Raw genomic sequence first — 20,150 nt, 5'->3', positions numbered from 1 at the left:
TGAAGGGTCGGATGCTTAACTGACTGAGCCACCTAGGCGCCCTGATTTTTTTATTCTTAATTTTGCCAGAAAGGCTAGTGAGTTTGACAGTTTTGGTTTTTGCACATAGGTTATGAACTTTGTCCCCTTTTCTTCCTTACACTCACTTTTGTGAAGATTTGTAATATGGATGTTACCTGGATTTTGTTAATCTTCAGGGTATCCTATTGACTTGGTGATAGCATTGGTTGAGACCCACACCCAAATTAGAGATTTTAAAATGGGGGGGGGAGGGGGGATGTGACTCAAATTGTTGATAATCTCATTCTCCCAGTCTTAGAACAGGTACTGGTATTGTCCTGGGGCTTTCTGTGTGGGTAGCCTGCTAACCTCACCATAAAATATCAGATGTAGGGTGGTATAAAGAGAGATTTGTTTTCTTTTTTTTTTCTGAAAGAGAGAGAGGGTGCAAGTGAGCGAGGGGCAGATAGAATCCCACAGGGTTAGGGAGAGAGAGAGAAGTGGGGTTCGCTTGGGACTCGTGTTTTATGCAAAGTGGGGCTCGCGTTCACCCAAAGTGGGGCTGGTGCTCGCCCAAAGTGAGGGCTGGGGCTCATGCTCACCCAAAGCAGGGCTCACGGACTGTGAGATCATGACCTAAGCCAAAGTCAGGTGCTTAACGGCCCAGGAGCCCCAAGAGAGATTTGTTTTCTATGCCACTTTTCCCTGTGTTCTGTTACTGTAAAGTAGAAATTACAGACTTGGAATCTCAAACCTATTCCTGTGGTAATCCGACCTTTTCCCTTTAGGCTGATCTTGTCTTGATTAGGTTCATTCTGGTGGTTGCGACAGAAGAAAACCAGTGGATTTTTCTCAACTCTTAACTCATGTCTCCTGGAATCAGTATCTGGCTAGACTTTGAAGTTTCCTAAATAGCAAAGAGCTGTTAGATTTATAAACTAGGTGCCTAAAAATGTATTTTCTTTTCTTCCACTATCATCTGTTACATTCACCAGGGTATTGATTATAGATTCCTGTTTTGGTAAGGCAAATATATTCCTTGGTTACCTGAAGTGCTTTGTTTTGATTTTGTTCCACAGGAAGGTTGAGGACCTTCAGTTCCGTGTTGAGGAAGAATCCATCACGAAAGGCGATCTTGAGGTAAAACCCCTCCAGCTCTCTACAGCTCTCATGGGTACCAGTATTGACAAGTACGGATGGGATGATCCTGCCAGAACAGGCGACAGAGGGACGGGAAGGAGCCTGGGTCTCTGGCCAGCTGGGCTATGGGCCTAGCTTACGGCTCAGGTGCCAGCACACGTCCTTGTCCTGTGACGGTGCTGTCCCAACTCCAGTGGCCCAGTCAGATTTTTGCTACTCTTTCCTCGTGCTTCAAAATCCAAAATCTTGAATTGGAGTTTATCAAGTCATAAATCTGGCAGTGTGTCCAAGTGAGATTCTAGATACTCCTCTCACGGTCAGAAATGGCATTTTAAAAAGCATGTTTAACCTCATCATAATAGAGCAAAACAAAGTTTTTTGCTTTATCTCAGCTTTGCTTTTCAACTGGGCAGAATAAATTTTTCATAACCCTGTAAAAGGAATAAATGCGTGTTTTAGTTGTTTTTGTGAAGTAATTACAAGAGGATAAAACAAGATCAAATTGTATTTCAGCCTCTTTGACTTGCATGGCATATTTTAAATTTGCAGAGATTTCCTTTAGCATCAAGTTTCTCGTCTTTTAATAATTATCATCAGTTTTTTTTAATTAGATGCCAGAATTAAATGATTTTGATGCTCTTTAAAAACCACTGCTAGATATATGACAGATACAAATTCTTAAGTTGTTCAAATTCTGCAGATTTCTGGTATTGAATTAATATTTTAGTAAAAATTGCACTTGCCTGTGCAGTTCTCAGAATATACATTTTTATTAAGGGTATACATTACATATTGTTAAGAATATACATTACAAGCTAAGAGTCTGTTGATGGCCACACCATGCTTACGTTTCAGGGGCCCTTCCAAATAGGAACTGATTTCTTTGGCAGTTGTCTTTACAGTTGACAACAGAGAGCAAGGAAAACATTTTCTGAGTTGTAGGCCCAGAATTTAATGGATTATTAATAATTCAATAGTCACCTTCTTTACTCATTTCATATATAGTCACATTCCTTTAGTTGACTTTCGTGTTGTTTCCATCCATTTAAAAACACCCCAAAGTCTCATATCATCATCTTACTCATGGGGAACACAGCCCAGGGTTTGTTGGGGAGGTGCAAGTTAAAACCTTTCCATCAGCACTGAGTTAGTATAGTCTGTGTGATAAACTCACTTGAAATTAATCAGAGTTATATTGAAACCCTAACACGTATGGAAACTTTAGTGGAGTCTCTCCTTTTGTTGTTGCTTAATTTTTTTATTTTTTTACTGATAGCAAAAGAGCCAGATTTCTGAAGATCCTGAGAATGTAAGAGGGCACTTAACTGTGTGGAGATTTCCCTTGTTAACACAGATTGATGACAGATTAAAATGCTTATTGATATACTCAAATACTAACTGCGTAATCTGACCTGAAACATTGACCTTAATATTTCTGTGCATGTGGCTTTCACAGCAATTACGTTTGTATCCAGAAGAAATTGTATGTAATGACTAAGCTCTATAAATCTACGTATTTAATGCATAAGCAAGTGTTTGTTGATAAATTTTGCCAAAAAAAAAAAAGGATTTTATCTGGGTGCTTGGCCTTCTCTTAATTCATAACGTCTTCTAATTTTAATAGAATTATTCCAAAAGATGATAGCTAACAGAAACATAAAACATATTAGCTGGAGGGATTACAGAAATTTCTTCGGAAAGTTTGCCCCAGTGGTCTGATTTTATTCCAACGAGAGCAGAAGGGCATTCTGAGCGCCAGAACGGATTGCCTTTTTGTGAGCTCCCACTGTCGGCCAATGTCTGTCAGTGCAGGTGACAAGAAATTCAAGCGGCTGCTTGTTGCTGCAGTATTTTCCCTAATTGGTGACACTAGAGAGGAGCATTCTTCAGTGAAGATGCTATGTGCTTTAAATTTATTATTATTGAAATGAGATTTTCTAGTAGCTGTGCTACCGGGCTTGAAGGTGTTTTTTTCTTCCTCCCTCTGATTAAAATCAAACACCCAACACAGATCTCACCTAAATGGCCTCGAAAGCACCCTGTGAGCTGTGCATCTGCCAGCTGGGAGGCCAGTTGAAAGAACCTAAACGCTTTTGGCTTTGTTTTACCACCATAAGGGAATAAAATCAAACCGAAGCTTTTTCTTCCTACCACCACCTGGCAGCTGAAATAGACAATTCAAGACCGAGCTTGTAAAAAAGCCTGCGTTCTGAAGGTTTCCTTTTTGTGAAGCTACTTCAGTGATCTGGGTCTCTTCTGTCCTCCCAAAACAGGCTCCCGCTGCATCCGGTGTCAGTCTGCATGGGACCTCCCTCCTGCCTTTCTTGTGTGCTTCTCGCAGAGCCTTTGCTTTCCCTCTCAGTCCCCGTCCCAGGACTTTCCTCTTGGGATGCTCTGTCTTCCTGGGAGAAAGGAATACTTTTAAAAGGAGGGCTGTCCTGTCCAGTGTAACGTTTTTACCGCACACCATGGCACGGACGTGGATCTCTCGTTCCCCTGCTGCTGATTGCTCACACACAGCTGTAGAGAGTCCAGCTGGTTTGTGTGCATACTGGCCAGCAAGGAGGTACAGCAGTCATCTGGAAGATCTCAGAGTGGGAAGGAGGTCACGCTGCAGTAGATGCTTGCTTTTTTATCTGGAAGTAGTGACCTTTCACCCAGAGGACACTGAACTTGGAGTCAAGAGGTGAAGAAAGGTTCTGTTGCCTTTTGCTTTTTACTGTTAGTTTTACTGTTCAGTTCTTGAGGCTGTGACCCCAATTACACAGATCTGGATTAGATTTGTTTTTTCTTGTAAAAGCAGGTAAATTGAACAACTTCTGTCTGAGGCACATGTGGACCAAGGGGACTATCCAGACAGTTAGGTTTTGAATTTTTTTTTCCATTATTTTTGTTGAGTGTAAAGAGCTGAAGCAGATGGAGAAATTAAAAAAAGGTTTTTTTTGTTCACCTTTTGAATATTCCATGATGGTTTATACATGGTTCACAAGCAACGTGACCTTTGGAATGTGTTGAAATCCCTAGAGAACCACTGGAGTTAGTAAGGATGTTTTCAACATAAAATATCCTACCTTCTACTTAAGCTCTGCGTTACTTTCTGTTACTTTATTTAGAGTGTGTTGTCATTTTCTCATTGCCTGTAATTGTCCAGACATAGATCTGACCAGTTAGAACCACAAAATACTACAATTAATATAAGTAGTTAGAAGCTGCTGGGAGCAGCTCTATCAGTAGGTTTTATCAATCAGTTGATTATGCTGGTAACCTGTTGAGTGGACAGGTGAGTGGGGAAAGAGGTACATTCAGACTGATACCTAGATTATTTCAAATTGATTAAGACTCTGCTGTTAGAAAGAGATTGCTTTCTGGGTTCTCCATCAGGTAATGTCTAAGTAAGTGATGATGGGGAGTCTCTGGAGTTTCGAAACACATTAGGATCTGACCAGCTCCTTTTGCATGGAGCTCAAATGAATACCTTTGTGCTGAACCACCGTTTCTCACTTCTGAGCTGGTAACTACTTCATCCTAGGATCAAGAAAACGAGCCCTTTATCAGCTCTAAACTTCTCTCCTGATCTGAGTCTCAGGGATGTAGCATAATTATTACTGAATTTTCCCCTCGTAAATATGATCTCCTCCTTTTTTCCCTGGTGACAAAATAGTTTTTGGAAAACCCACTGTTGGAAGGAAACTAGGGAATTAGGAAATGTTGCTAAAAACGTCAGTCCCGTTTCGCTCATCTCCACAAAGGCCACCGGTGTGATTTTCTCAGCTCTGGTTTCTAGATTCCCTTCATTAGGTTTAACTCTCCACACTTGTTCACATCAAATTGCATGCCAGAGTGCTAGGATCTGCTCTAGGGACTTACCGAACTCTTACAAGATTTATGACATGTTTTGCATATTTAGGGGATTAACAAGTGATCATTTTGAGGGTCAATTCACTTTTCAAAGTCACTGAGTCAGTTACATACACATTGATGTCAAATAGCTGTTGTGGGGAGGAGGGAAAACGATAGTTTAGAGGAATATTAACTATTCTAATTTGTGCTGATAAACTTCACTTATCAATATAACTTATATTTGGCTGCATGCATCTGACACTTTTCATCTTGCCTCATATGTTTTCATTTGTTTTCTTTCTCAGTAGACTAGCTTGTGTCCCCTGCCCACCTCATCCTTTTGTCCGTAGCGTTCATCCTCACCCCCAGCCTCCCCATCTCAGTCCATCCTCTGCCCTTCTCCATTCCCCTTTTTGTTCATCCTTCGGCGGAAGGTACTGGTGGCTCAGCCTGCATGCCGCTCTCTCTCCTCTTGTGCTGGCATGTCATGGTGGCACTGTTGTGTTCTCTTCCTCTTCCTTTTTACTAACAGACGCAGACCAAACTGGAGCATGCCCGCATTAAGGAGCTTGAACAGAGCCTGCTCTTTGAAAAGACCAAAGCTGACAAACTGCAGAGGGAGTTAGAAGACACTAGGGTAATGGTTTTCACTGTTTAATGAAGCAGATCCATATATGTGAATGGTGATGCCTCGGGGGACGTGCCTTGCAGTTGGCCTAAGCCTTGACCCAGTGGTTCCACCTGAGTTTGGTCTTGGTGCCGTTCAGGTGTTTGTGAGCTTAGGCTGATGGTTAGACACAGGTGTTTCATGTCGAATCCTACGTCAAAGGTAAAGACTCATACCTTTGGTTAACTCAGCCAAAATCAAGATCAGAAACAATACAACTGTATAGACTGCATGGACGTCCACAACCACATTGGAGGCTTTTTGTATTACTACCTTGAAATACGTTTCTCCAGTTTGCCACGAGCAGTCAATTGTCCTCTTGTTCTCATATGCCCAGTGACAGGGTTTTCTGAATAATTTTTTGCTATTGTTGTTTTACTTTCCCTCTCTTTTCCTGCCTTCTTCCCTGACCTTTTGGGGGAATTGAAACGCTGGCTCTTTTGAATGAGAGTTAAGGGCTTTGATCCCATTGGCCTTTTTTTCTTGATAGCTGGTATGTCTTGTATTTCCCTCCTTTCTGTCACCAGTAGGTGAAAATCTCAGCAAGCAGGAGGGAAAAGTGTGCTGGGACCAGCATGGCTTCCTACAACCCCAGCTCACTGTCTTTGGCCCTCCGAGCCAATGCATTAGTCATGTTTTCATTTATTTACATATTAAAGCACTTATATAGTGCTTACTCGGGGCTGGGCACTATTCTGAACACTGCACCAGTATTCACTTACTTGGTCTCACCTCAATCCCAGGGGAAGTGGTATTATTGTCACCATTTTACAGATGAGGATACCAAGAGATGGAGAGGTTAAATAATTTGCCCAAGGTTACACAGCTAACAGTAATAGTGGAGCCAGGATTTGTATCTAGAGCAATGGTCCCCAAGTCTGTGCTCTTGACCACCATAGGATGGAGTCTATTATGGAGGCAGTTTTGTGCTGAAATATTTAAGAAATAATCCAATACCTTTACATATAAGAGGACATGTGTCCACACACACACACACACACACACACACACACACCTTTTAAATCACGAATTTGACTGTCAATGGCTAAATTGTTCAGATTAACTTTAAAATTTCAAAAATCAGTGTCTCTGATCAAATTTGGCATGATTTTTTCTTTTGAATTATTAGCACTTGAGGAAATTTCCTTTGCTGAGAAATCATTGATCTAAAAATCTAGATAATTGAATGATTTTTCTTCTCTAAATCATAAGTTTTTGTTTCTTAAGAAGAAAGAAAATGTTCTCAGTTGGCCTCAAGAGTAAAGGTACTGCCTGTGTATTTGGTAAGAAAAAAGTCCTGGTAGTTTGGTGCTGTTTCTTTGTTACCTGAGAGCCAAAGATCTGATCTGGGAAATACAAGGGACTGATGATAACATTGGGCTCCTTTAGTGAGAATGGCTGTTGAAGGAAGGATATATATGTATATGCACATGTATATACATATGTATGTATGTGTATGTATATATATATATGATATATATATATATATATATCATATATATATATATATATATTTTTTTTTTTAGCCCATGAATTCTTCCCATGTAGATAAGTTAGTAAACAACTTGGGTGGATTTTTGTTTTGTTTTTGTTTTTGCTGTCGATAAGAAGGTATCCATTACGACATGGTTTATCCAATTATCTCAGGTTTAACCTATTTTCTTTCTGTAACAAGTCATGTCTTCTATTGATCCTCACTCTTGCTTGGCCAAGTGTGAAGCCAAACAGTGAGCCTCTTGAATTTCTTATCGCCTACCTTCCTTTTAGGAAGTGCTTTAGAATTCCTAAAGGCCAGTAAGGCCAGTTTATAAGCAAGCTTCTGGAGACAGAAGCAAGACTAAGAAACGATACCTGACTTTTATGGCCTGACCCTGGTGGAAGAGGCAGACACGTGGTTTCGCCCGAGGGCAGACTTGGGGAAATAAAATGAAAAACAGAAGTGCTGTGAAAATGCTACAAGATAATCACACTATTATTTTGACTTATTTTTTTACTTGATATTTCCTCAGTTTGCTTTATAGTGACTAATTACAGATTCTTATCCTATTGGATTTAATTTATGTTCCTGACCTTGAAGCACTGGGGTTTATCAATGTTTTGTACCTTATTTTGTGGCAACAAACTCTCGGGCACCCTGCCTCAGAAAAAAGTATATAAATAAATTAACCTCTTGAAGCTGGAGCATCTATAACCCTGAAGCATAACACTTACAATCAGCTTTGGAATAGTTACGGACTTGCTTATGCAGTTTTTTTGGAGACCCAGTTGGCTTCTTTTCCTAGTCTTGGGTGGACGTCTTAGTGTCTCTCCATATCACAGCCTGTAGGTGTGCCGAGAAAGTGAAGGAAACAACGGTGACTTTCTGTCCCACTAGAAGGCAGTGAGGGAGAAGAGCCTTCAACCTGGAGGAGTTGTAATCCTTAAAATTGGTTTTTAAATCATTCATGTTCCCTTCTTTTTCCCAGGTTAGTCCAATAATTCATTTTTATGCCCAAAGGTATCATTTCCCACATATTTTGTGTGTTACTCTGACTGGCTAACAGGTATCAGAGAGAATTAATTTCCTGAGAGTAAAAGGACACAGTTTAAGAAAGTGTTTTTCATAGTCCTGGGGAGTTTGTTTAAAAACAGATTCTTGGGTGCTATCCCAGAGCTCAAATAGAATCAAAACATGGGAAAGTACTGGGACATACATATATATGCCTTTTAGACATATATCCCAGGAGATTGATTTGCATACTAAAATCTAAGAACCACTGGGTTAGGGGAACAAGATATGTACATTAAAATGCCAACAGAATTATAAAATCTAAAAAGCGTAATCTCTAAAGATTCTTGTGTATAATTGCAGGTAAGTAGTAGTTCTCATTTTGTCTTCCTAAAAAACAGGTTAATGAATTATTTCTTCATTATCCAGGTGAAGCTTTTATTCTAAAGTTGATGTGGTATTAATTGAAACATTTGATAGGTAATTTCACACATTTTTATACCAATCATAGCCGACAGAAGTATAATACTAACCATATATATGTAATTGAAAATTCTGTGCTTCCCACACGAACATACTTTTTTAGTAGACAAACAGAAAAAGAAAATGAGTAATATATTTTATTTAAACTGGTATATCCAAAGTAATATCATCTCATTATGTAATCAGTCTAAAAATTATTAACAAGGTGTCTTCTGTTCTTTTTTTTCCCCCCGAGTCTTCAAAATCTGTGTATTTCACACTGCCAGCACCTGTCACATTTCAAGTGCTCAGTAGCCCCGTGTGCTACTATACCGGACAGCACAGAGCTTTAAAATCAGCTGCATCAGGTAGATGAGCATTTACACATCCTGGGTGAAGCAGAGTAGGGAAAAAACAGGTAAAATGAGGAGGATTCTTTCTTCCAGCAGGCAGATAAAACGAGAAATTGGAAAGCTACTGTTTCCCTCAACTTACCTGTCAGATGATGGGCACTTCTCTAAAGTTTCTTTAGAGGAAAAAGAAATCGCTTGGAGCAAGTTAAATTCCATATCAGTTTTCAGTTGCTTGAGCATCTCAAGATGGTGGAAGTTTGCCCAAGATGATGACTTAGTTTGGAGCTCTCAGAACTGGGCTTCCTCTGTGATGGCAGCTAGAGGTGGGTGAGCACGAGGGCTTGCTGTAGCTCACCGCTGCCTGAGGTGGGGAGTTATTAAAGATCTTCAAGGTTAAAGGAAATTACCAGTGATGGGTTATTGACATGCTTTGTTTCTCTTTGGGCTGCGGTTACTAGGTGGCTACAGTGTCAGAAAAGTCCCGTATAATGGAGCTAGAAAAAGAGCTAGCACTGAAAGTGCAGGAGGTGGCTGAGCTGCGGAGGAGGCTGGAGTCCCAGAAGCCCACTGGGGACGTTGACATGTCGCTCTCCCTTTTGCAAGAGATAAGCTCTTTGCAAGAAAAATCAGAAGCTGCCCATGCTGACCACCAGAGAGAAATCACTTCCCTGAAGGAGCATTTTGGAGCCCGTGAAGAGACACATCAGAAGGAGATGAAGGCTCTTCAGGCTGCCACAGAGAAGCTTTCCAAGGAGAACGAGTCCCTGAAAAGTAAGCTCGATCATGCCAACAAGGAGAATTCCGACGTGATAGTCCTGTGGAAGTCCAAGCTGGAGACGGCCATCGCGTCGCACCAGCAGGCGATGGAGGAGCTAAAGGTGTCCTTCAGCAAAGGGGTCGGAACGGAGACAGCAGAGTTTGCGGAGTTAAAAACACAGGTGGAGAAGATGCGACTAGATTACCAGCACGAAATAGAAAATCTGCAGAATAAACAAGACTCTGAAAGGTCTGCTCACGCCAAAGAGATAGAAGCCCTAAGGGCTAAGCTGATGGCTGTCATTAAGGAGAAGGAGAGCAGCCTAGAAGCCATCAAGGCGAAACTGGACGAAGCAGAAGACCAGCATCTAGTAGAAATGGAGGACACCTTCAACAAATTGCAGGAAGCTGAAATAAAGGTAAAGGAGCTAGAGGTCCTACAAGCCAAATGCAGTGAACAAACCAAGGTTATTGGTAATTTTACATCACAGCTCAAGGCTGCCGAAGAAAAGCTCTCGGATCTTGATGCGCTTCGGAAAGCCAGTTCCGAAGGTAAATCGGAAATCGAGAAACTTAGACAGCAGCTTGAGGCAGCTGAGAAACAGATTACAAATTTAGAGATTGAAAAGAATACTGAAAGTGGCAAGGTTCGTATTGGCGTCCTCCATCCTTTAAGTTTCCATCTGTCCGTCCCGCTTTGCATTGTGTGTTACTTTTGAGTGGAGCTCGTTTACCTTCCAAATTCCCGATTCTATTATATAACACATTGCTTTGTGCCGGCAAATTTCCCAGCTGCGTGTAGCATCCTCTGAGTATCTTGAGTGTGGTTTCTTCTGAGGAGATTAGAGAAAACACTGGCTCAACTATGTGAGTTTATTTTGGTTTCCTGTTATCTGGAAACTTTAGACTTTGTCTCTGGGCCAGGCTGTACGCTTTCCTGTTGAAGCTTGGTTCTGGTCTGTCATCTTTTTAAAACAGAGAATTCCCTAAGGTGATGGTGTTAAGATAAATAAATGGAGAGGAAAGAAATTTAAAAGATTACCTCCTCCCTTGCCATTTACGTAATTGTCTTGTCCATAAGGTAATATATAAAAACAGACTGTGGACCTTCAGGCTTGAGTTTGACTAATGGAAATTAACACTCTATGATAAGTAATACTCACAGCAAAATAAGGTTAAGAGCCTGGAGCCCTGGGCATCGCTACTTCTTTCTCCTTGGAGCTTTTCCTATACCACAGTGAGATCATGTTCTATTCCCCACCTTTTTTTTTTTTTTTTTTTTTTTTAATTTTTAGAAGTTTATTTATTTTGAGAGGGAGACAGAATGAGTGGGGGAGGGGCAGAGAGAGGAGACAGAAAATTCCAAGTAGGCTCCCACTGTCAGTGCAAAGCCCGATGTGGGGCTCAAACCTACGAACCATGAGATCATGACCTGAGCCGCCGAAACCAATAGTTGCAGGCCTAACCAAGCCGCCCAGGTGCCCCTGTTCCCTACCGTTTTGAGGAAAGATCTGACAAGTATGCTTTTGGTCAAGGTGCAGGAAATTATATGGAACGTTTGTCAGCTACATTCCTTTCTAATTAGCCTTTTCAAATATTCCCTTCATTTTTAAGAACCGTTTGAGGGATGGATGCTTTCCCAGCCCTCTTGCCACTAGCGGGAGTACTGGTACTGATGAGGAATGTTAAGAGCTTTTTGCAGGAGAAACTGCTTTGTTAGCAAAGGGTTGTAAAGTTAAACGGGGAGATGTGAAGACAGAAGGAAAAGTCACTAAGTAACTAACGTTAGTTGAAGATAACAAGCTAATTAGAGGAAGTTTTTCTCAAATCTCCTCACTTAGATCCAAAATACCAATCAAAACACAAAAATGAATTAGTAGAGCAGTATGAAGCTAACTAAGGGTTGGTCAACTTTTTTTACATCCAAATTTAATGAAAACCAATTTCTGATGACTGTTGTCCAGTGGATTTTAAAATTCTTTATTTTTTTAAGTGTTGAAATACTTTAAGCATATACAAAGATAGAAAATAACATAGGTCACATGTATCCGTTATTCCTACTTTATGGATTTTAAAGTCCAGAAAATGAAATTGCTTAACTTACCCACTTAGAAAGTAAGTGTCTGCGCTTTCTGCTTTAGATCATGCTGATACTCCAAATTTTGGTATAGAAAAATACTTTGTTTTGTCTATTTTAAATAGCCATTAGATTGTGCTACCTAGAAACGGATTGTGTGAAAAGTCATTGGCTTCTTAGAGTTAACAACCACAAAAAAAAGAAAAGCAGTAATTTTTTTACCCATGCCTTTATTCCTTTCGGTTTTGTTTGGTTGTGTTTGTTTCTTGTATGTTTTTTAGGTTTCTTTTATTTTTTCTTTCTCATTCATTCTTTTTTGTTTCCTTCTGTTCGTTTACTCCTGTGCCACGTCACTGTGTACGGTAGGCTAGTAACATTTCCAGGGAGCTTCAGGGGAAAGAGCTAACACTAAATAACCTTCAGAAAAACTTGAGTGAAGTCAGTCAAGTGAAAGAGGCTTTGGAGAAAGAACTTCAGATTTTGGTAAGTACCTGTTGGGAATCTGACTCTCAGGGTTTCTGGCCATTTGAATGGTTCCTGTTTTAAAAACAAAAATCTCTGTAAGGAAGTATTGTACCTGTTTCCTTCCTCTTTCAAAGTATTGATTGAAATTGAGTGTATTAGTCATTGGCTGATGACCTTGAAGGGAATGGGATCAACTCGACACTCGCAATAAAGGTAGGTATTACTTTTTCCTTTTTAAAATCTAGCCTTTGCTTCTGATAAATGGGTTGCTTTGGCATATTATTGACTGCTTAGTTTTGCTAAACACAGGGACCTTCCAAGTTACACACCCAACACGTTAACTTTCATTTATAATGAGGTCTTGACTGCTTTCTCGTACTTTCCAGAGAGCTGTCCCGGACCATTGGCATCCTCTGTTAGCAAGGCAGGGTGCTGTCTAAGTCTACGAATTCAAAGAATCATCTCTTACAACTCTGTTCATTCCACCCCAGGAAATTACATTTCTTTTCACATATATCCTCTTGCCTTAATCCCAAATTGTGAGACATTTTTTTTCTTAACTTTTTCTTACCTTTTCTCAACTGTTCTCCTTACTTCCTGCATCAGAAACTGAACTTACAAGGCACCTGGGTGGCTCAGTTGCTTGGGAGTCAGACTTTTGATTTTGGCTTCGGTCATGATCTTGCAGTTCGTGATTTTGGGCCCTGCATTGGGCCCTGCACTGACAGTGTGGATTCTGCTTGCGATTCTCTGTCTCCCTCTCTCTTTGCCCCTCCCCTGCTCTCACTCTGTCTCTCTCTAAATAAATAAATAAATAAACAAACATAAAAAAACCCAACAACCCTGAATTTAGTCAGGGCCAGCGACCATAAGCACACATCATGGAGAGTTGAAGGTTATGGAGAAACTGGGTAAGAGACACATGAGTCAGGAGGGGACAGTTGTCTTAGATCCTCCGTATACCATCCTCTTCCTCACTTCCTACACTTCTTTGCTAATACCAGGGGTGAATGAGTATTTGCTTTTTTTTTTTTTTTCCAATGCCAATATTACAAACTTCTTCTTCAAATGTTAAATATATAGCTGCACTGTTCATTCTGGTAGCTACTGTTCACATACGGCTATTTAAATGAATTAAAATTAAGTTCTTCGCTTGTACCAGCCACATAGGAAGTGCTTAATACCCACATGTGGCTAGTGGCTACCATATTGAACAGTGCAGTATAGAATATTTCCATCATGGAGGATAATTCTGTTGGACAGTTTTGATGTACAGTATTTTAGCTACTTTTTTGAGAATAAGTTGGCCTGGGAATGACAATTTTCTAATATGGTATCCTTTAAGAAAATGTGTTTTGAATTTCATACCATTTCTCTGCCCTCTTCCCCAAGCTTTACTTTTTTTTTGTAAGTTAGCATATCCCTCTAGGTACCCTGTAGAGAAAACTTGCCATCTAGATCTGGCTTTGGGAATAACACAGGTAGACAATGTGTGGGCTTTGGTGGACTTGTGTGGTTCATGTACCCGTTTTTAAAATAATTCTAAATAGTTAGAAACACTCATTTAGAAATGTTGTTGGTGTATCTAGTTCAAAACTCATCTCAGGGAAACCAGGAGAGTGTTTTTATCTACTGTCATGTTTATTTATTTATTTTTTTTTTAATTTTTTTTTTCAACGTTTATTTATTTTTGGGACAGAGAGAGACAGAGCATGAATGGGGGAGGGGCAGAGAGAGAGGGAGACATAGAATCGGAAACAGGCTCCAGGCTCTGCGCCATCAGCCCAGAGCCTGACGCGGGGCTCGAACTCACGGACCGCGAGATCGTGACCTGGCTGAAGTTGGACGCTTAACCGACTGCGCCACCCAGGCGCCCCTCTACTGTCATGTTTAGAAAAGAGTGGGTGAGCAATGCCCCTTTTTGGTTTTAGAAATAGTTTTTTTTTTTAAGTACATTTTATTTTATTAAAAAATGTTGTTTAATGTTTTATTTATTTTTGAGACAGAGAGAGAGGCTGATCGTAAGTAGGGGAGAGGCAGAGAGAGAGGGAGACAGAACCCAAAGCAGGCTCCAGGTTCTGAGCTGTCAGCACAGAGCCCGACGCGGGGCTCAAACTCACGAACTGCAAGATTTGACCAGAGCTGAAGTCAAATGCTTAACCGACTGAGCCACCCAGGTGCCCCCAGAATTAGTTGATATGGTTTCAAGATGTTAGGTTCTCATTACTCACAGATATAAAACATTTCAGAATTCTGATCACTGTCTTAGCCAGATAACTGAAGGGAAGTTCTGCTAATTGAGGATGGCAACATGAAAAAAGCATTCACATGTACCACATGTACTTACGTGTGCACATTCACACATCTGTACAGATGTATGTGCACACCTAGTTATGCACACACATAGAAACCTCATTCACTTGTGTATGTACATGCACAGTATACATATGGTAGCACTTGGTGTCTACACGTTTTGAGTGTAAGCTCGTTTTGATGAAACAAAATCAGTCACATAAAGTAGATAGTGTTGTAGTTATCACTGAAGTTTTCTATTTCTATAATTTGAAATCTTTCTCATCTGAATATCCAATTCTTTTTTTTTTTTTTAGAAAGAAAAGTTTGCTGATGCTTCAGAGGAGGCGGTCTCTGTTCAGAGAAGCATGCAAGGTATGTTTTACTAAAGTATGAGCAGATGGCTTTAGAGAATGTCACATTCTCACCCTGAAGATGGCGTCTGGAATACACAGAATAGATGCTCCTGTAGTCTGATGTCCCTCTTCTGGAAGCTCCTGCAGCCGGATTGCATTAGCTTCCTGAAGCCTCAAACTCCCATTAATTCTTTCTTCTTTTGACTTGAAGCTTATTCTATATTAAAATTAAATATACTTGGGAAAAGTATTATCTTAATCCTCAGGCATTGATAACTATTGAGTTTTAGCTGGAAGTAGGAAAGAGAAGCCTAGAAAGGGATGCGTGGTGTCTGCTTTATTTATTTATTTATTTATTTATTTATTTACTTACTTATTTAATTTTTTGAGAGAGAGCACGAGTTGGGTAGGGACAGAGAGGGAGACACAGAATCCGAAGCAGGCTCCAGGCTCTGAGCTGTCAGCACAGAGCCAGACACGGGGCTTGAACTCATGAACCTGAGCTGAAGTCAGACACTTAACTGACTGAGCCACCCAGGTGCCCCGCCTGGTGTCTGTTTAATCCACAGATGTGGGGAGGCAGAAAGAGACGCATGCTTACTCCTGTAGGTCCATTATGCAGTGGTTTGATGTGTGGTGGGACTTTCTAGCATTTCTGTCCTCTCAACTCCCAAGCATATTATTTGATTTGGTTTAAGACAGCCAGCCTCTAGATGGCTTCTTAAGTATGAAATATATTAAACTTTTAACTTTATCCTCCATAGAAACAGTAAATCAGTTACGTCAAAAAGAGGAACAGTTTAACGCGCTGTCTACCGAATTGGAGAAGTTGAGAGAAAATTTAACAGGTAAGATAGCTCTGGTTACTAAGCACTGGATATAGTAGGTTTCCTAGGATTTGTGGTAACCATAGTACATTACAATAACATTTACTCAGGGGTAACTTCTTCACTCAATAGTGTGATATGATGAGATCAAATACTTGAATACTTGTTTGAGGTCTATAAATTCCGCACGTGCTCTCTGCCCTGTTTTCAAATAAGTCAGAATCCACCACATTTCACCATTCCTACCACTGTCCTTGACTCAGGCCACCCATCATTTTTCACGTTAGCTGCTCTAACAGCTCACTGCCTGCTCAGCCTGCTTCTGCCCTGCCCACTTTGGTCCATTTGTAGCACCCCAACCAGAGCGGTCCTTCCACCATCAAGTCAGGTCGTGTCACTTTTCTGCTTGAGATCACTCAGTAGCTCCCCTCACATGCAGAGTAAAAACTGCAGTCCTTACCAATGCCAGGCCCTGTTACCTCTCTGATTACATCCCGTAATCTGTAATCTCTCTGATTACATCCCGTAATCTGTAGTCTCTCCGATTACATCAAAAGGCCCGTAGTACCCTTCCCCTTGTTGATTCTACTTCAGCCATATTGTCCTCTGCATGGCAAGCATTTTTGTGCCTCGGGGCCTTTGCACTTGGTGTCCCTCAGCTCCTTCAGGTCTTTACTTAAATGTTACCATTCAGAGAGGCCCTGCCTGAGATTTTAACCTTCCCGACTCCTTCGTGGTTCCTTTCTCTACTTATATTTTTTTCCCTCTTGGCAATTAACCCTATTTTTATACTATTTATTTTCTTTCTTGATCTTGTTTATTGTCCGTTTTCTTGGCTAGAATATAATTTTCATGAGGGCAGGGATTGCTGTATGCAAATATTCCCAGAACAAGCCTCGGAATACAGGATGTAGTCAAGAAATTTTTGTTGCCTGTAACACTGTGGTGCAATTTGTTTTTCCTATGTATATTCAGATATGGAGGCAAAATTCAGAGAGAGAGATGACAGAGAAGAGCAGTTGGTAAAGGCAAAGGAAAAGTTGGAAAACGACATTGCAGAAATTATGAAAATGTCTGGAGATAATTCTTCTCAGCTGACAAAAATGAACGATGAGCTACGTCTGAAAGAAAGGTATGTACGAATGGTTATAGGGGCGCCCAATTTAGGTTGGCCTCTGAAGTAAGGTCTCGGAGGGAGCGGAGCCAGAATTCAGGGTGGTTCTGTCTTAAAGTTTCTTGTCTCTCTTCCTTCCTGTCATTACCCCGGTGTACCCTTCAGTCAACTACTGGACCTTCTAAGGAATACAGTATTGTGGACTTTTTAATGACTTGCAAAGAATTTTACCAAGGGCAGTGACATCTTTTACAGGCGCTTAACAATTTTTTAACCTGTTTCAGTGTCACGAAGGGTAGCCCTTACTACAGGCTTAGTAGGTATGTGCCCTGCACTGTGCTGGGTGTATTTTCTAATTCTTGTAACAATCCTGTGAGGTGAGTGTCTTACTCCCATTTTGAAGAGAAAGGAATTGAGGCTCAAGAAGGTGAAGTCAGTCGCTTGTGTTCTGGCCCCAGAGAGCTCGCGGCTCTCGTCGCTGCGCTGTTGGTCCTCAGCGCTAGCTTCTTTTATCTTCACCTCTGCTGTTGTCTTTATTCTGAGGTTCTTGTTGCTTTGATTTTTTTTTTCTTTTAATAGCTTCCATACAAAAAGCAAATGTCTTATAAGGCAAAAAGCCTTCAGAGGACATTTTAGGGCCAATGAGTCTGAAAGCGTGACTAGTTGACAGGCCGGCGTGGGGTGGCGGGGCAGGTGGCGACTGGGCCTTGGTTGGCCGCCTCGGGTCAGACCCGCTGTGAGGTGGGTGCAGTTGCACAGGCGGTTGTGGCACGGTGCCCTCGAGGAGCTCCATCTCTGCAGGTGTCGGACAGGTGTAAAACCCAGAGGGACCGCCCGAGTTTCCCTCCTCCGTTCTCGGAGTCGTCTGATAGCCTGTTCTCCAGGTTTGTGTCTCGAGTCTTTGTGTACATCTTTGTTGGACCACATTAGGATCTCGAAGCTAGTTCTTCAAGTTCTGAAGTGTCATTTTGTATCTTCTGTACTCAAGCGGCACTAGAATGAGTTTTTGATAATCTAGTCTGCTAAAATTTTGAAACTTAACTAAAATAACTCATTTCCTCATATATGTGTACTTTTCACTCATTTTTCCTTACTGATCTATTGACATAAAATGATAAACCTTCACAATTACAGTAGTTGTCGCTCCAAATAATGTATTTATAACTGTCACAATTGTTAAAATTATTCTTCAGGGCAAGTCAGGTTAATTTTTTGTTGTTTCAGACGTCATTAAGTTATTCACAACTTATAATCATTAATACAATTATTAATACTATCTTTCTAAGCATATCTTTGGAATTCAAAGCATTCTTTTGAAAGCTCTGACCCCTTGTATTGAAACTTGTTCTAGAACCGTAGAAGAATTACAGCTAAAGCTCACAAAGGCTAATGAAAATGCAAGCTTTCTGCAGAAGAATATTGGGGAGGTAACTCTCAAAGCGGAACAGTGCCAGCAGGAAGCAGCTAAAAAGCATGAGGAAGAAAAGCAAGAACTGCTGAGGAAATTGTCGGACCTGGTAAGGAGGCAATAAATGGGACTGTGTGTTGGCAGGAAGGTGAGGGGCAATGCAGATGCGGCTAGATGACTCTCTCCCTCATTCGGGCTCTCTGCAGGAGAAGAAGGTGGAAACGAGCCACAACCAGTGCCAGGATCTGAAAGCTAGGTACGAAGCAGCCAGTTCAGAGACGAAGGCGAAGCACGAAGAAACCCTGAAGAGCCTACAGAAGATGCTGCTGGACACAGAGGAGAGGCTGAAGGCCGCACAGGAGGAGAACAGTGGCTTGTTGCAGGAGATGGTGGAACTGAAAAAGCAAGCCGACAAGGCCAAAGTATGTTCTGGGAGACGGTTCAGTCGCTGTGTTGCGTCGAGGCTGCAGTGGGGCTTAGAGAGTGTCAGCGGATGGGACGGGGCACGCTGGCCTTTACAAATGCTGACCTCTGAGGGCTTGGCGGGATGGCGAATTACGTTTTCCTGGCTTCACGTGTTTTCTGCCAGCTGCTGGTCCTTCTCGGGGTGGCGGCCACAGTACAGGGCTTTCCGCTGAGTGTCCTGTGTAGCCATCAGCCCCCCACCCCATGCTGCTTGCTCCCTAGCTGTCACAGAGAGTCTCCTGTTGCCTGAGCTGTGTTTGCCTGCTTGCAATAGACTTTGTGTCGTGGCCTCTAATCTTGGCCATCTTGCTGCTGCCTTGCACTGGGGTTAGGAGGGACATCTTGCAGCAAAGCGAGAAGCAGAGGCCGCGTGAAACAAGTGAGCATTGGAGAAACAGAGCTCCTAAACGGCAGATTAGAAGGGAGGAGTCTAGAAAGGGCTTTTATATGTCCCTGGAAGGCACTCTGAGCTTAATTGATAAGGAAGCTGGATGCAGGGGCTGGGAGGAAACGTTCTGTTATTAAATAGAGTAGAATGTGATACGTTGAATTTCATTTTATGGTGTCAGGATCATATCTGCAACCCAGTATATTTTTGGACTCTGGTAGCTTAATGAAGTTCAACCATCCTTCTACTGTTTAACTTTTCCCTCCTACTATTTAACTTGCTCAAAGAAAAGTAAATACTTGTCTTCAATTACTTTTAGTGTTTATACAGGAGTTTAGTGAAAAGGAAATGTAAGAGAGCATACATAGGACTTCAAACAATTCCCACCTAAAACTTGTTAATTAAATTGGACCATGACATAATTTATGTTATATATAAGATGCCTCCATTTTTCTCTCTCCTTCATGCTGGCCGTCAAGGATTTGTGTTCTCCCTGTTAAACAGCTCCAGTTTTACGAGTCATTTAACACTGGATATAATTTCCAGATTTTTTATCTTTATGGATCCCTTTATCTGGACAGACTCCAGGTTTTTTTTTTTTTTTTTTTAATGTTTGTTTATTTATTTATTTAGAGAGCTCCTGTGGGTGACAGTGGGGGAGAGGCAGAGAGAGAACCCCAAGCAAACTCTGCACTGTGAGTGCAGAGCCTGATGCTGGGCTTGAACTCAGGAACTGTGAGATCATGACCTGAGCCAAAATCCAGAATTGGATGCTTAACTGCCTGAGCCCCCCAGGCACCCCCAGACTCCACTTTTTTAGTGTTTCCCTTAAAAAAATGTTGCAGTTTGACGAAACCATGACATTCTAGAAGTTTCTGTTAAGTCTCATTAATTTTGCTTACTGGTGTTTTGTTTTTTATTTTTTACAAGGGTCATTTGGTTAAGATTGTTCCCCCTCCAAAGTTGTCTTGATATCCAGTTTCTGTGGATTTCAGTATTGGTCAGCAACAGTGGCTCACAGACTATTTTATGAATCTGATGAGCCCTTAAAG

General features: G+C 41.3%; 1 protein-coding gene across 1 annotated transcript in view; it reads left to right on the top strand.

Moving 5' to 3' along the window:
• Window positions 1-20,150, top strand: part of CLIP1 (CAP-Gly domain containing linker protein 1) — a 126,813-nt gene that overhangs the window by 67,180 nt on the left and 39,483 nt on the right. Inside the window, 10 exon segments of the mRNA XM_032595412.1 lie at window positions 1,080-1,140; window positions 2,417-2,449; window positions 5,513-5,617; window positions 9,409-10,353; window positions 12,150-12,266; window positions 14,858-14,915; window positions 15,661-15,744; window positions 16,699-16,855; window positions 18,189-18,354; window positions 18,452-18,667. Coding sequence (XP_032451303.1) covers window positions 1,080-1,140; window positions 2,417-2,449; window positions 5,513-5,617; window positions 9,409-10,353; window positions 12,150-12,266; window positions 14,858-14,915; window positions 15,661-15,744; window positions 16,699-16,855; window positions 18,189-18,354; window positions 18,452-18,667 — 1,942 coding nt within the window.

Source organism: Lynx canadensis, chromosome D3 (assembly GCF_007474595.2).
Source record: "Lynx canadensis isolate LIC74 chromosome D3, mLynCan4.pri.v2, whole genome shotgun sequence".
In the NCBI taxonomy this organism is placed as follows: domain Eukaryota; kingdom Metazoa; phylum Chordata; class Mammalia; order Carnivora; family Felidae; genus Lynx; species Lynx canadensis.
The sequence above is the reverse complement of the archived record's forward strand: the minus strand, read 5'-3'. Positions and strand labels throughout refer to the sequence as shown.